Source organism: Schistosoma mansoni, chromosome W (genome assembly GCF_000237925.1).
Source record: "Schistosoma mansoni strain Puerto Rico chromosome W, complete genome".
NCBI classification, from domain to species: domain Eukaryota; kingdom Metazoa; phylum Platyhelminthes; class Trematoda; order Strigeidida; family Schistosomatidae; genus Schistosoma; species Schistosoma mansoni.
The window spans coordinates 6,490,958-6,507,025 of NC_031502.1; the positions used below are offsets into that span (position 1 = coordinate 6,490,958).

A 16,068-nucleotide genomic window follows, 5' to 3' on the forward strand; every position below is an offset into this window, starting at 1 on the left:
ACAGTCTGCTCTTCTTGTATATAAACAACGTATGTCTGAATTATACGATTCACACAACGAAGATTGATATTTGTTTTCTGGACTGAAAGGGATGGGTTAGGTGAGTAGTCACTATTCCGAGGACCATTGAGGACTACTGGTTGTGTCAAGGCTGCTAGTGCTGGTTGACGTGTAATCGTTTTAGCACAGAGACAAGGTTATAGAAATCGTTATTCTTATTGCTGATTTGGTCAAGTGATATTTAACGAGACATAGGACATAACACGTCAGGTACTTTCAGGTTTTCAACGTTTGTTTAACTTACATAACACTATTCAATAGCCCGAAAAGTGTCCCTTAAACTTCATTTTTAGTAAAGTGAATATTTTCTATATAGTAAATGTACACAACGCGATGCACATCATTACTTCTAACCCATCCTATTTTACTTAAATAGTCCCTTTTTCCTTTACCTCATCTTTAGTTGTCAATATACGATAGAAGCATAAAAGCTTGAAATCGAATTTCGATGAATTTTTTGATAAGAACACATGACTAGAAAAGCTCAGTTATATTGTCTTCAACAATGACACCGTCAATAATAGAAGACGATAATGACATGATGCCCTTAATTGTTTTCAGGTTTGAAGTGTTGACCAGAAGGTACAGATTTTTAATCTGATCTGTAATTTGGTTGAGAGTGTTCACTGCTGGCTTCTTCACATTTAACCATAGAAACTACGCTTTTATCTTGTTGTGAAAAAAACATTCCGGTTTTCTAACAAGATCACTTGACAGATCAAAAGCGCGAACACAAATTTATGCAATGTACATATATAATAGGCTTTTAATCATTCCATTTTAACTAATCTGATTTTACTATTAAAAATAAACATGTACATGAATTAGTGAATGAAATAGTTTCAAACATTTTTATTCTACTTTGTTTATGTTTTTAAAAAGTCACAGAAATAACGCTATGTGTGTTTGCGTGACTTAATTTAATTACTAGCAGTTTTCTATTTTAAAAAAAAACTCAAAAATTATTTTTTTTTCCTGGTGCTTTCGATACCCTTTGTTAATATTATTCTTTTATTTATCAGAAAACAGTTTCCTATTTAAAATCCATGTAAAATACAAATAAATAAACTTAGATGTGTTTGCTCATATGTATATATATACATATAGTAAACATGTTACACATAGCTAGGGAGCAAGGTTATCACTTTTCCTTTCCAATTTTTGTATACTTTTAAAGCTCCCCTTTTATTGTTTTTTTCTCTAGCCACATATTTAAATACGTCATTTTATTTCGCCTCATTTTTTCGATCTATGTTTTAATGTGTTTTGTAAATTACTAACATTTATCCTAATCAAATTATTATTAATAATCCCTTTGACGATAAGCTTTAGTTGTATACATATATAGATATGTTTATTTGTATTCCCTTCAATAATTTATGAATTCATGTAAATACAAACAATAATATTTATATTCAAAGTTTTAAATGGATATTTAGTAGATATAAATCATAATAGAACGGAATATCATTGTTCCTCGTTGTTATTTACTTTGTATTTCTTCAATTTTTTTTTATTTATTTATTTTTTTGTTGCTAATCCTTATGATCATATTGTTTTATTTGTTTTGAAAATGTACTTTTTAAAGACGCAATAGAGTAATTCCAAATATATAACAATATATTTATTTTATAACATCCGATAAAAAATCAACCAATCAAATTCAAGTAATTGATTTAAAGGGCCTATGAATTGATCGATATTTCAAATGATTTAAAAATACACACTGATATAAATTGATTTATTATTATTGAAAATATAGATTAATATTTCAAATGATTATCTGTGGTTATTGTTTTTTTAAATTTAAATTTTTGAAATCTATTAAATAGCACATCTTAATTAAATCATTTTAATTATATATTTCACACTTTTTTTCTTTTTTTCTTTTTTTGAATAGAGGTATATATAGTATTAGGATGAACCAGTCAAAATCAAGTTGATTTGTACGTTTACCCACTTAAGTCTGAAATACATAACTTTTATCTAATATAACATCAAACAACCAGTGAAAATATATTTTTGTTTGCTTGCCAGACGTTTTGTGAAATGATGACACAAAATTACTTTTTGCTATCGTAGAATACAATCGACAACATTATATGCATCAAATGGTCAATTGATCCTAAGCAAAGTGTATATAGAACGTAAGCCAACCCTTTCCTTAAATAACAGCCCTAAATACTTAATCCTTAATACATAATCGTAAATCTGTAGTTGCAACAGTGTGGAGGCTCATAGAAATCCATCTGCATCCTTAGAAATGTTTCAGAAGATAGATAATCTATATTTGTACAAATCAACTTATATATCCATGTTTTATCCTACTTACAGATAAAACAACTAGCAATTTGCTGAAATTCGTAACAGTCGCTTTGGGTTCATTCCTATACTATAATCCTTTTTAATTCAATCTTAACACTGGATAAGTCTTTTTTGTGGCTCTATTTGCTATAACGTGATAAAAAAATATACAGAAAATCACGTTTACTTACTATCTGGTGTTAGATTGCCAGTCGGAACAGAATCAAATACGGTTGTGATGTTATATCTGTAAGACAAATAAATAAACGGTTGAAATCAATTATAGTTGGGGATTTAAAATAGAGACAAACTGATAAAATTTGTTAATACTTAAGGTTTTCTACCGAACAAATCAAAATGTTAATGAAATATGGAAACTACTGTGACTGAAAAGTAATGTTTACTTTGAGTTGAAGTCAAATTTGAACACAGATTTTGTGCAAGGTGCTGAAAAAATAAAGTTTCAAAAAACTTGGTAGTATTATATAGCTAAAAGAGTAACTGGCCAATTCTATAAGTGAAAGGAAGATATTTTCGTACATAAAATCTAAGAGAAAACTTTCTTTTGAAAATCTTTAATTTCTGTGAAGCAAGCAAATCCTTTTCAACAATTATTTCACAGATATCTCATGAAAACTTTCAATTTTCTAAGCTGAAAGCTTTGGACGCGCTCAATGACATCTACATATGTAACCTATCAAGTAGACTATCGTTCAGAAACCTCCAATATCACTTCATTGAAAGGCTATAATTACAATCTTTTTTCCTTCAATAGTCGTATAATTCGTTTAGTCTAGATATGAAAAGCCCTGAGGACCATTATTTGAAAACAAAATCAATGCCTTATTTTTGCAGTAGACTAAATTAGATTCCATATAGTTATTGTGGTAAAATTCAAATTTGTTCAGATACTTGCCTTCAAATGTATTCACTCCACAACACATATCGTCGGCTTGTTGACATCTCTTTCGAAAACAACGACTATCTGACAAATACCGTAAAACCAGGAAGCTATATGCTTAACAGGTCTATACTGAATAAAAAGTAACCTCATTATTTTTATGAAATGGTCAATAGACATTTAGTATGAATATAGTGTAAAGTTTACAATAATTGGTCGGCAGAAAAAACAAAGTTAGAGCATCATTCTATCGACTTAACAGATTTGGGAACTGATTGCCAGTCATTATTTTAGTACTATTTATCTTAAAATTTCAGAGATTGTGAATAAATAGGCTGCATGCAACTGAAATTAGAGATTTTCAGAAACAAGAAATGTTTCAACGAACAGTTGTTTTTAGTAATTTCATTATTAATCCACTTCAGTATGCGTTTTATAGCATAATGCTTACTTAAATCAAACTAGAACGAAACAGTGTTAATTGCTAGCTGATTTTATCCATTCCACAAGAGGCTTTTAGTTATTGATTCAAGTTTATCTCAAATTATTCCAAATATTTCCACTAATCCAACCTAGTAATTATAACGTAACATTAAATGATAAACGTTGTTTCTTGACTTAAATGAAACTAACTGTATTTAAACGATTAATCCGAAAAAGACCGTTTTTGATTTTTGACTTTTAATGTGAATAAGATAAGATAATAATTGAAATAATATCAATCATATGAGCTTAGAGAATGATTATCGAACACCTATGGTGATGTAATTAGGAATGGTGGTTTTAATGAAATTTATTGTTTAAATGCTAAGTAGAAAAATGTTCATTATTTTGGACCAAAACGGAATGATTATAAAATTTTGGTAAGATATAGATTTTCTTCCTCATGATTGCAAACAGCATTTCAGCAATAAGCTTGAATTTACTAAGAGATACTGATTTCAAATGGAATTTGATTTATGTAAGTGTAAGAAGTTTGCTCAAGACACTGCTGCTCATATTCAGGACTAAATCGGATCAGTTTACTCAGGTATTTGAGATATTTGAGTCGTTGTAAGAACATTCTCTCTAATTGTATGTTGATATTATTTTGCATATTGGCTATCAATCGAACTCAAGACTTAAATATCATTTTACTTAGAATGAAGGCAGACAAATAACTGATAAATTGTTCAGAAAAAACACGAAAACTTTAGCGGACTTGTGACTTTATTCAATATATAACGACATACTCACTCAAGGAGCTCATATTCCAAGAAAGATGTTAGCAATGCCAAGAAAAGTTTAGTAAACTTCATATACTTTTTTTTAATATAAATTATTGTAACTGTAATTAGTTCGCAGTACTAATATTTTAAAAATAAGCTTATTTAAGATAACACAACACAAATCTGTTGTTAGGTCATAGATTTCACTCCCAAGGTAGAAGTTCAATGAGTAATCAGAATATATGGTATGATTTCGTAAGAAAATGACTTGAACATTTCAAATGTGACTATTATGTAATTAAATATTTTTACTCAACTACTAATTTTAAATATGTATATGTAGTCATATCTTTTTATTTGCTACCCCATCCTTCACGTTTATAGTTATACGGTCATTGCAAAACACTAATATGATTGATTTAATTGTTTCGCATTTCCACTTGTTAAGATATCAGTGTATTTGAGTTTTAGATGAATGAATTTCACCAGCAGCCATCTTTAGTTCCGAATACTCAACCTACTTAATTTTCATATAATTGAAAAGTATCTAGTAATTGTGTATTCATGTGTAAAAACCAGCTGTTCACGGCCAAAACTCTTTTAAATTTATCTCATATATTTGTGAGCAGTTAAGAAGCTCCCGATTTAAGTAACAAGTCAGCTATTAGTATTTCTAATCTTCGAAGGAATCTATGTTCATTGTAGGACTTAATCCAAGTTTCATAATCAAAGATATTATCATTATTTTTTACGCGCAATCTAATATCAAATATATATATAATGTACTTAATTGGCAAAATTAAAAATGGGCTGTTCATTTAATGATAAATGTGCCGACTTATTTTTAAAAATAAAAATTTGGAACAGTAAAATCAACTAATGCTTTCCTTTAAAAAAAAAACTCCATCCATTATACATTGATTTACTTAATTTATAGTTTAAAAAAACAAAACAAACTGGGAACTAGTTTTCATGATTATATATTTCTACTAATTATGAAAATAATTTTAATCTGATCAATGTTCAATTTTTATTGTCATTTTTATTGTTTTTACTTACTCTGAGATTGTATATGATTAATGTTACTACCCGTTTGTTTGTTTGTTAGTTTGTTTGTTTTTTGGTTATATTTAAAAGTTTCTCGAATGAGTTTTTTTATTTTCATCTAATAAATAAACATTTTTTTTCCTGAAATCTGTTTTAATGATAAACGCATTTGTGCACAGTAAAAACATAAATGATAAGTTAAACTCTTATTTTCAATTTAGTATAGTAATATAAATGAGTTAGTTTTATTGAAAGTTATTTTTGTGGTTTGATGTTTTCCGAAATTAAAGTGAACAAACTATATATGTATATTACTTCTCTCAGGGAGTCTCTCAGACTCTGACTGTTTTCAATAATTAGCTAATGGTGTATACTTGTATTTAATTCAATGCTTAGATGATAGATAAATCTTCTCATATATGGGTATATAATTAAGTATTTCATGCTGTCAGCCTGATGATTTAGTCACTCATAAGAGAACTTACAAGAACTTTGTGTCGAATTTACCAAAATTAGAAGCTTTTGATTATGGTTTGATTGACAGGATGAAGTTATCCGGAATCATATCAGACTTCAATTGATATGGAAAAACTCAAGGATGAAAATTCTAACTTTTGTTTCAGTAAATTTGTTTGCCACTGACACGTACAGTTGGATAAAATAGTTCTATATGTACTGACAAATGGCCAGCAGGGTATAACTGTAGTTGTAGCAGAACGTTCAGTAAACCGTAAAGATCTAAGTCCCATGGTAGTTCACTCACTACCTGAGTAGCTCAGCAGTAATATTTTATGCTATGAAAAAGGTCGTATCGGGTTCGAATCACCTAGAAAGCATCAATCCTCTAGATAGTACATATACACCTATTAGGCACGAATGTTCGGGAATTCCTGTAAACTTCTAAACTCCTAATATTTATACACCCTACATATCTTTTAAAGTTAAAAAAAATACAAATTTTTCCCATATACGTACATATAGTTTTATTAACAACAGTTTAATCTGAATCGGTCTCCCTATTTTACATTATAATACACTAAGAGATCTACAGAAAATATATTTACAGCTTACTGTTTATCATATAGTGATCTGTTTTGTTTATCCACAACTTATTAAAATTTAAATAGTGTATACTAATTTACAGTTGCTAAGCATAATCAGTACACTTAAACTTTCTCTTTACCGTACTTCTTCAAAGAAGTGAATTTAAAGGCATATCATACTTATGTTGAAAGGAATCTGCAAGTTGATAATCAAAATTATTAAGCTATGATAAATTTATTTCATATGATTATTTTATGAATATATCTTACTGAAATTATGGAGATTTGTAGCTCAGATGGATGGCTTTGTTAGTGTTGGGATCTTTTTGCTAGATGCCTCAATTATTTAGCCTTTATTGTCATTATGGACAGCATCTTCAGCGTCTAACGTTACAAAGCACCATCAAAATATCTATTATTGACTACCGTCCCACTTTGCTACATGACAAAATCATACCAGTGAAATCGTAGAGGAAAGAAAACATTCCGCTCATTAGTTAGAATAGATGAATTAAATAAAAAAGTAGAATTCCTTTTAGAACCCGCAAACTGTGGAAAGTTCTTTTGACCTAGTATGACACTCCTCAATGTAATTTATAGAATTTTACAGTCTCTATAAACCCCCTACAGTAAGTGTAGATTTGCAGTATTATGGTGAAGAGATTACAAATTATGGATGACATGTGAGCTATGCAAAAGTGGCCTTGAGGAGTTTGAAACACTAATCAGATTCCTATTAGGGTCATAAAGCTGTTTAACGAATTAGAGCTAGAATTTATAGTTAAAAATTAAATCTAAGAATTATAGTTAGTACTCTCACAACGAACAAGTGTCAGCTACAATGCAAGAATTATATTTGTGGTAGTGATGAATGAATTTTTTTAAAGTTCAAGAGACCATCTGGAATCCGATTGATTAGATCATGAATTACAGTCTAGTCAAAGCGCTTGATGAATGAAATCTACATTTTAATTTACAAAAATATGTAGCTGCATAGTAGAAAATATTTGCAATTAGAAATTTTAAAAAATCAAAATGTCTAGCATTTATTTTTATAATTCATAGACAAACATCAAAAACCTGGAAGCACTAGAAAGATATTCCATCACTTGGCCACTGGTAATGGAACCTAAAACCATTGGTCTGACACAAAAACCCTTAACCTCCATTAGGTTTCATCTAATAGTGTATACATTCAACTTCAATCAATTCTCGATATTATGCCACGATCTTTTTAGTTAATGACATTTACCAGACTGTAATATTTCAATACTTTGAGTGGAAACCGCAAATTATCATCAAAATATTTAAGAAAAAATAAAACGTTTTTCACACCACTTAACTGTAATTCAAACAAAAAACTATAACAAAAGTGGAAATAACTTCGCGTTTCCTCGTGACATTTAATTATTTCTAATCCTCAAAATATTGATTTGCAATAAAATTCTTTTATATTCGTTTTATACAATAAATTCAGTAAGCTGATGATGTATATACATATGTGTGTACCCACATTCTGTCATTGAGTTCTATAAAAGTCCAAAACACACTTCGTTAGTACCCTCTGCAATTCTTTTCTTTCAACAAATAACAAGTTGTACAAAAGACAAAAAAAGCACTTGTTACTGTCAGTTTATGTTTCTCCATTAAAAAAATGATTTTAATCGATCACTTAATCCATTTGATGTAATTATAAAGGAGAATTTAATAGATTTACTGAGTCAATAGAATAGTTTTAAAACTGTTGTTTGAGAAAATGTAATTTCCGGCTTCTCTCAATAATTTTGCTATTAACTTAGGTAACAGTGTCATACTTTATTGTTGTTTATTGCTTCATCGTCATTTAAAATCTTTAGTCATTGAAATTGTAAATCATGTTCCCAAAACTATGTGACGTAATGAAACAATATAACGAAGGACATACTTTTCTGGCAAACACAATATCAGGTTTATTGTTAACTTCAGGAATCAAGTCACTGAAAAAAGACTTCCAAATCACGTCATATAGTTTTACCATTCGTGTCTTGCTCAAAAATAATAGCATACGTCGAAAGTACCCTTTGTTTTATCAAAGAAATTAAAATCAGATATAGGAATCATACAAGAGATGACATCATATACCTGAAAATTTTGTTTCAATCAACACAATTGTTTTTGTTTGAGAATAATTCATTTTGAATCACAGCGTATTTGACTAAATGTTATCATAAATTACTCTTTCCTATTTGTTATCCCAAAAGAAAACGTTTCACGGGATGAAATCAATTAACCTATCCAACACATAAAATGTTAAAGATAGAAAATCACATGTTTGGGCGGGAAGGATAGTACTTCATTTGAAGGCTACGTTCCTTTACAAACCATGAAAGCGAACTCCTAAATATAGTATCTTTTCAAGCGTCATTAACTTGTAAACATTTCTTAGCGTGAAAACCATTAAAAGAGTTTACAGTTGTCGAGTGGGTTAGCGTTGAAACCTAGTCATATATCTGTGCGTCATACAATTGTTTTTTATGTCGATGATCAGACGCTTTTCCTTCTTTATTCGTTTCAATTTTGAGGGAAATTTGTAACCCAGTTTTTAATAAGAATAATATAAGAACACGTTCCAATGAAATGAATTAATCACAATGTTTAGAGCTTGGTAGTACTCCTAACTATATTTCAGTTATTTAGTGATGTTCTGTGCTCCTCATTATTAAATAATTTTGACAGATAGCTTTCGTCAAAATTTCTACTGGATATGTGAAAAAAAGGAAGCTATTACCTGTAATGAAAAATATGTCTGCTGATTGCTCTGGTAAGCTTAAACCAAGTTCCTTATTTCTTATCATACATTAAACAATAGTCTATTTTAATGTCTTGAATTTAATCTCTCTAAATTTCAGACTGTCTTGATTTAGACCAAGAAACAAAAGATCAGAGTACTCTTTTAGGGCTACATGAATCACGTGCTATTGATAGCTGCGTTATGACAACCGTATCAGATTGAATTTATTCCTCTGTACATTTTACTCCAGATTCTTCCTGATCTTCCGACAGTTTGCCAAAGTTTTCCGTATAATTTACTACCTTAAACAATAATTTGTTTCGTTCTAAATTCTGTAAAGTTACTTATTCTCGATAGAGTTTCTCTTTATTCCATTTCTTGACAGTGTGCGTTGGATGTGATCTTAAAATATGTTGTTAATCTATCTGTTAACTTCATTATGAATGTGGCCACAGACATCTATCTGAAATCTTAAAAAACGTTAGTATGTCCTATTTTATCTAAAAACAAATCACCTATTTCTCTAATACTTTTCTCTTAGTCTTACAAAACAAGCCATATAAATTATGTGATGAATGAAATTACAAAGATAGAGCTGTCCTAAAATCCTTGTGGTTGAAGCCATACAGTAATGATTAATTCTTGAAACTAATTTAATTATTCTTAAATTTTATGTGATCAATCGAGTACATGTGATTCAGTTTTATAGTAAATCAGTCGTAGCTCAAACAGCTCAGTGGTTAGGTCTCAAACTATGAACCTGAGTGATACAAGTTTACAAACCACATAGTACATCGAATTCCTCAACCTCGTAGATACGCTTTAGCGACAAGTACAACATAGCTCGAAAGCTAGAATCACAGCTTTTCATCAGCTACCTGGAAACACGTAACAACATTTGGATCTATATACCTTTTTTCAGTGTTATGAAAATGAATGAGAAACATTTTAGGGTGTATTGTAAATTCAGAATCCCTCACATATAGTACTGGATAAAAAAGGATGGTACATACCCAGATAAACGTCCCAAAAAATCTAATCATAAAATGATAATAAAATGAAATAATTATTAGCGATAGAAATACTTCTAAATATTTACAGTTTTTTAGATGAACTGGATTTGATACTGAAATCAAAGAATTTAATGGTTATTCAAACCCTTCGAAAAATACATTACCAACGTCAGAAATCGCAAAAAAATGAGTATTATTGCTAATATCCTATACTTCACACGGACGTTTATTAAAAAAACACAATAATAAACGACTCTCTTTGTCCGATTGTTACACGGTATTAAATGATTACACTAATCGTTGTATACAATCTGAATAGACGAAGGATGAGAACAGATAATTCATCAAACCAATCAACCCTATATTTTACCTTTAAACCATGAAAAACGAGTGTTATCATGAGAAAAATTTGTTCGTATTTCATTTGTGTAAAGATCAACATTTATTTACCTACTATTACTGTTAAATTATTGTATTTCCTATTTGTAAATTAATTTTGAAATATGACTGTTACCTGTTTTTTTTTTAAAATGAGTTTGTGTTCATTAAAGTTGATTACACTTAGGTTAAGCGGTGACTTCAAAGTTTCTTTGTTGATATTAGTTCCATGAGAAAAAACAATACACACTTTATTCGTATCTATGTTAAGTAACTTTTTAGAACTTTATAATAATCTTCTAACAAGAACCGATTTAATAAAAACAGGTTTGATATTGAGTTGTCCGGAATAGTATTAAACATGTTTGATTACTGAATGAAAGTGAATTTTCAAGAACTGGATAAAAATGATATTTATAATTTCACTCTGGCTCAATTACTGGATAACTTTCAAACTGTGACAAACAACACAGTGTAAATGATAATTCACTGTATAGTGACTAGCAACATCTTGTTAAAGTTCTGTTAATCTAGTTGCGACGATGTTATTAGTACAAGTGATTTAAAGCTGTTCGTAAAATCATTAGATATTAGATGATTAAAAATAACTGACTGTAAACTTTGGATCTAGGTTTCGTCCCCATCTACTATCTTAATGGAGCTGATTCTACCTAGTGACTTTGAACCTGAGTCATCCAGTTTCAAAGTCTCAAAATTTATCACCGATCTGCTTGCGCTACCGAGGATATCCTATATGATAGGAATATCAACAACTGATGAGCCACTATGTAGCGGTTAAAGGTACGCCTTGAGGACATATGATAGCTAACGTAAAACCGAAGACCACGGTTTGCTGTCGAACTTCATCAACTAACTAACTGCATAGCCTAAACTATGTTTTGATGGAAAAAAAAATGCTTATCCTACTCATATGGTCTTATTTCACTAAACATTTAAGACTGGATCAATGAATTACACAAATAGACAAAAGTTTGAACTATATATTCATATTTCGTTTTTTTTTTAAAGTCAATTATTTAGTTTTCAACCATAAAATTAACCTATTTTGCTTTTACAAACAACTAAATTGATTGAATTATTTCCCGTTACTTTTAAGTGAATTTCTATATTCTCTTGTTTTTCTATTTTGTTTCTGTATCAAATCAAAAATAAAATAAGTAATCATTTTTATTCAAAAGGAGAGAAATAGAATACAAAAAAATTTTTTTATAATTTGAAAATGATTATTTCCTGAATTCAGGGTCATTCGTTTTTAACTCTAATGTATTTCATTTATAATCCGGATGTTTTCTTAAATTATTGTTTACAAAGTTACTGTATAAACACATTCATATATATATATATATATATATATATATATATATATATTTGATTCCCTTCTCAAATTATCTAGAATTTGATTAGCTTTATGTACTGTAGAAAAACAGATTGGTTACCAATAATATGAATGTTCAAAGAATTATGAAGATTCACATTTGTATTTTGAATAAAGCTGTTTTTTTTATATAGTTGAGACCATGAGTCAATTGAAGCTAGACCACCATGGAAAACCTGAAGGCACTGAACGGCAGTTCATCCTATTGTGGGACTCATCAGCAGTGCGCAACCACTGTTTTTATTCAAATGCTTAAAAATGAGGATACATTGCATGGACTGCTCACAATCAAAGTTTGTAGGTATTTGATTATTTGCATGGAAATTCGTTATCATTTTAACTTAAGTTGTAATCCTGATGTAGACCCTAAGTGCTTTGCATAAAAAATCCTTATGAATTAATGGCAATATAGAAGTAACTCGCGCAGGATACATTATTAGATAAAGAGACTCATCCATTGCAGTTCTAAAGATTAATGAGAAGATGTAAATAACCAATATATATATATATATATATATATATATTCAAACTTAGACATTTACAACTAAAGATCTAATAACTTTCGATAGTATTCAGGATGATCTGAGTTTACTGTGCAAGTTTTGAAAAAAATAGCCACCATCAAAGACATGGCAACGGTTCCCTAGTTTTCTTCTACTTTTAGGATGCCAATGACATCGATTGATACACAAGTCACCAACTAACCAGAATAGTGGTACTCTGTACCAGATAATCAATATTCCTCTTCAATATTACAGAGTTATGGCAGAACTATTACAGTTGCCCGAATTCACCGCATATCATGGGATAAATTTCGTAGAAACAATTATTCTTATTACAAATTTTCAAAAATAATCCTAATTAGTTTTATCCGCTCAACAGTTGATTACTTTTCATCTTGAAAACACTTTTTCTATACAAAGAACTAATGATTAATGTTCACAACAATTATGTCATCACTTTTTTCGCCATTTTTCTTTTCAATGAACTTAGTTCTTAATTATCAGACAAGAAATAGCATTCAGTAGTATGTAATAAATCAAAAAAATCGTCCTAACATCCACGTAAATTTTTATTTATCTTATGTCAGTAAAGAGTCACATGTACTAATCAGCACAAACTGATATTATGTTTGTTATGTTAAGAAATGAAGAAAGTTATGAAAGTTAATTCACTTCACTAAAAGAATAACAAGTTACTTTGATTGAAATGACGATTATTGTTTGTCATAAAAGAAAACTACAAAGTTTGACTAGAACAAGATGATTTTTCTATTTTTGAAAAATTTCTATGCTGTAGATCGAATTCCAAATAAATTTGACTATGTAGTAAAATCAGCATATGAATAGGGATTTTATCCAAACATTTCGGATAATAATAATATATCTTTCTATGTATTTATAGAGCTTAGGTTTAACCGTGTTGTTGAAATTAAACAGTGTTTAATTAATGATTATTCATAGATTTGTTTCTTGAGTGGATTCCTTCAATATTGCCTTTAAGTATAAATTTTGGTGAAATTAGATAATGGCCAGCGTGTTTTGTCTTATTTGGGACTTCTTGAGTAGTTTGTTTATATCGCCTCTAATATTAGGGTGATTCGTTCAAGATGTATAGATTCTAATAAAGGTAGCGCCTATTATGTGCATCGGGAAATTGAAATCCTTATGCTCTTAAGTTCATAACCATTGAAGTAGTTTGCGCTTATGTGAATTTAGTAACTCAGTGGGCAAAGTGCTTATATTTGAAGCTAAAAGTGAACATATGCATTAGAATGCAGGTAATTCCAACTGACTAATCTCAAATACGGTGGCAAATACAAACTAAGTTCCAATGCTGGTCACTATTCAACATTTCTAATGAATAACATTTATGGAAATGTTCACTAATATTTTCATCCAATGTTCATTACATCGATAGACTTCAGTTTCAAGTGTTAAATGAAACATGAAACAATTGGTAGTCCTGATCTTGCTTTCTCTGTCTGTAATTTATTGAAAAGAACTGTAAATTCTGGTACTTTCCACAGATAGGTCTTTGTTATATAATTCAAAAATATTCTAAACACATTTATTCAGATGTAGATGGGTTTTACCTACTCTCTATGGGTTAATTTATGAAAAGCTTAGATTGTTAGCATTTTTTAAAATATATTTCGCAGTACATAATTAACAACAGTATTGTATTCTACATTTTAACAATTTACCTGGTAAAAAGCTTCGTAGAATATGTTTTCAATGATCAAATTACTTAGGACAGATAAAAAGTTAATTGTTTAAGTATACAGTTAAAATGATATTTTATGAAGGAGAAACGAAATGAAATGCTTAGTGTTAAAACAAAATTCATCCAAACATCTGATCAGTGAAGACGTATTCAAAGTAAAACTATGAACAAAGTCATGCTATTAAAGGGTAATATAGATTGCCCTTACATACATATACTTCAAATGGCTATTAAACAATTAACTTATTTTGTCTACATTTGAGTAAGTTAACGGATTGTGAAATATAAAAAACTTTAGGAAAAACAGTTTTTATGATTTCGAAACGGACCCCAACATAAATCAGTTTACTTTCAAATGAAAGTCTACCAACAATATCGTTTATAAAGCACACGAAATTAACAGATGATGTAAAATAACAAAATACATTTGGCTCTACGGATTCTTAATTTGGATAGTGTTTATACTCATTAGACATGAGGGTACATTATTACTTTAAGGGTCATTTTAAAATCTTACTATAGTTTAGCTTTACTGTAACAAAGTTTTTCAGATGTTTCAGTAGACCGAAATATTTATTATTCTTCACAGGTTGACTTACTTCATGACAAATAACACTTGTTAATAGTCATTGTCCAAAGTTGGTTTTTTGCTAAAATGATAATATTCAAGGCCGGCTTAATGTTAAACTACAATATATTTTGATGATAATAGCAATTTAATTTTAAACTGTACTTCCTAATTCCCTTGGTATTGTTTGTTCGAATCTTCTCATTGATGTTTAGCACTGCGATTGATCAGTCTCTTATTGTCCATATGTGCATCGTGTGCGTATTGCCTCGATATAGCCTTAATTGACAAGCATAATAAGAAGAGATGGATAGTGGCTAGCAGTGGAATCAAAGACGCGCATTTCGTCCTATGTGACACGCGTCAGCTGGATGTACCTGCATCTTGGAGTTGATATTCACTCTGAGACTCGAACCTAGTACTGTTCTCTTCAAACGCAATCGCGTTATCTACCTAGCTACTTGAATTCTGTTAGTATGGCACTTTATGAAATCTATTTATACTAAACATGATACTTCATATGACTTTTTAGTAGGTCATTTATTGCCACCATTCATCAATTCTAAATAATGTTTCTAATAACTGTTTATTAAAATAAAAACCATTAAAACAAACTGTGATCACATTTATCAAGTCAAGTGACTGTATATAGTAGTTATTTTATTTATTTATTTAAGCACATAAATATTGGTGTAAGGGGGCACCAGATATATATGCGCCACACGTATTGTACTGTATATCAAATTATCAAAGTGAATTTATTGGAATGTGTATAGATCCATATAAATCAGAGGATAAGTGTATTGAACTCACATTGAATACACATCAGTTTATAGATTAGTTTATATTCATTTACTTATCATATATATATATATATATAGAACGATGTATACATATGAATAACTTATTTCAAAACTATTTGCTTAGAATGGTTGAAATCGCAATTTGAAGAACATTAGTCGACTATTAGTGTAACTTCAATTATGAAGAAACTGATCCAATAATGAGATTATTTCTTTACATACCTGAATTCTTAAAAGAAAGTTAATGATATGGAAGAAATTGGCTAACACAATTTGTATTCATGAATGATTTTCAGTCAGCAATATTTTTGTTTTATTAATCGAACTGTCTACATCTTTCATTAAGTTACT

General features: G+C 29.4%; 1 protein-coding gene across 1 annotated transcript in view; it reads right to left on the reverse strand.

The window, feature by feature from the left end:
• The window catches only part of Smp_134140 (putative camp-specific 3,5-cyclic phosphodiesterase), a gene marked incomplete at its 3' end in the record, with an annotated part of 102,172 nt that overhangs the window by 38,946 nt on the left and 47,158 nt on the right, over positions 1-16,068 (reverse strand). Inside the window, exon 4 of the mRNA XM_018800034.1 lies at positions 2,556-2,611. Within this exon, the coding sequence (XP_018653888.1) occupies positions 2,556-2,611 (56 nt within the window). The remainder of the gene's footprint in view (positions 1-2,555; positions 2,612-16,068) is intronic.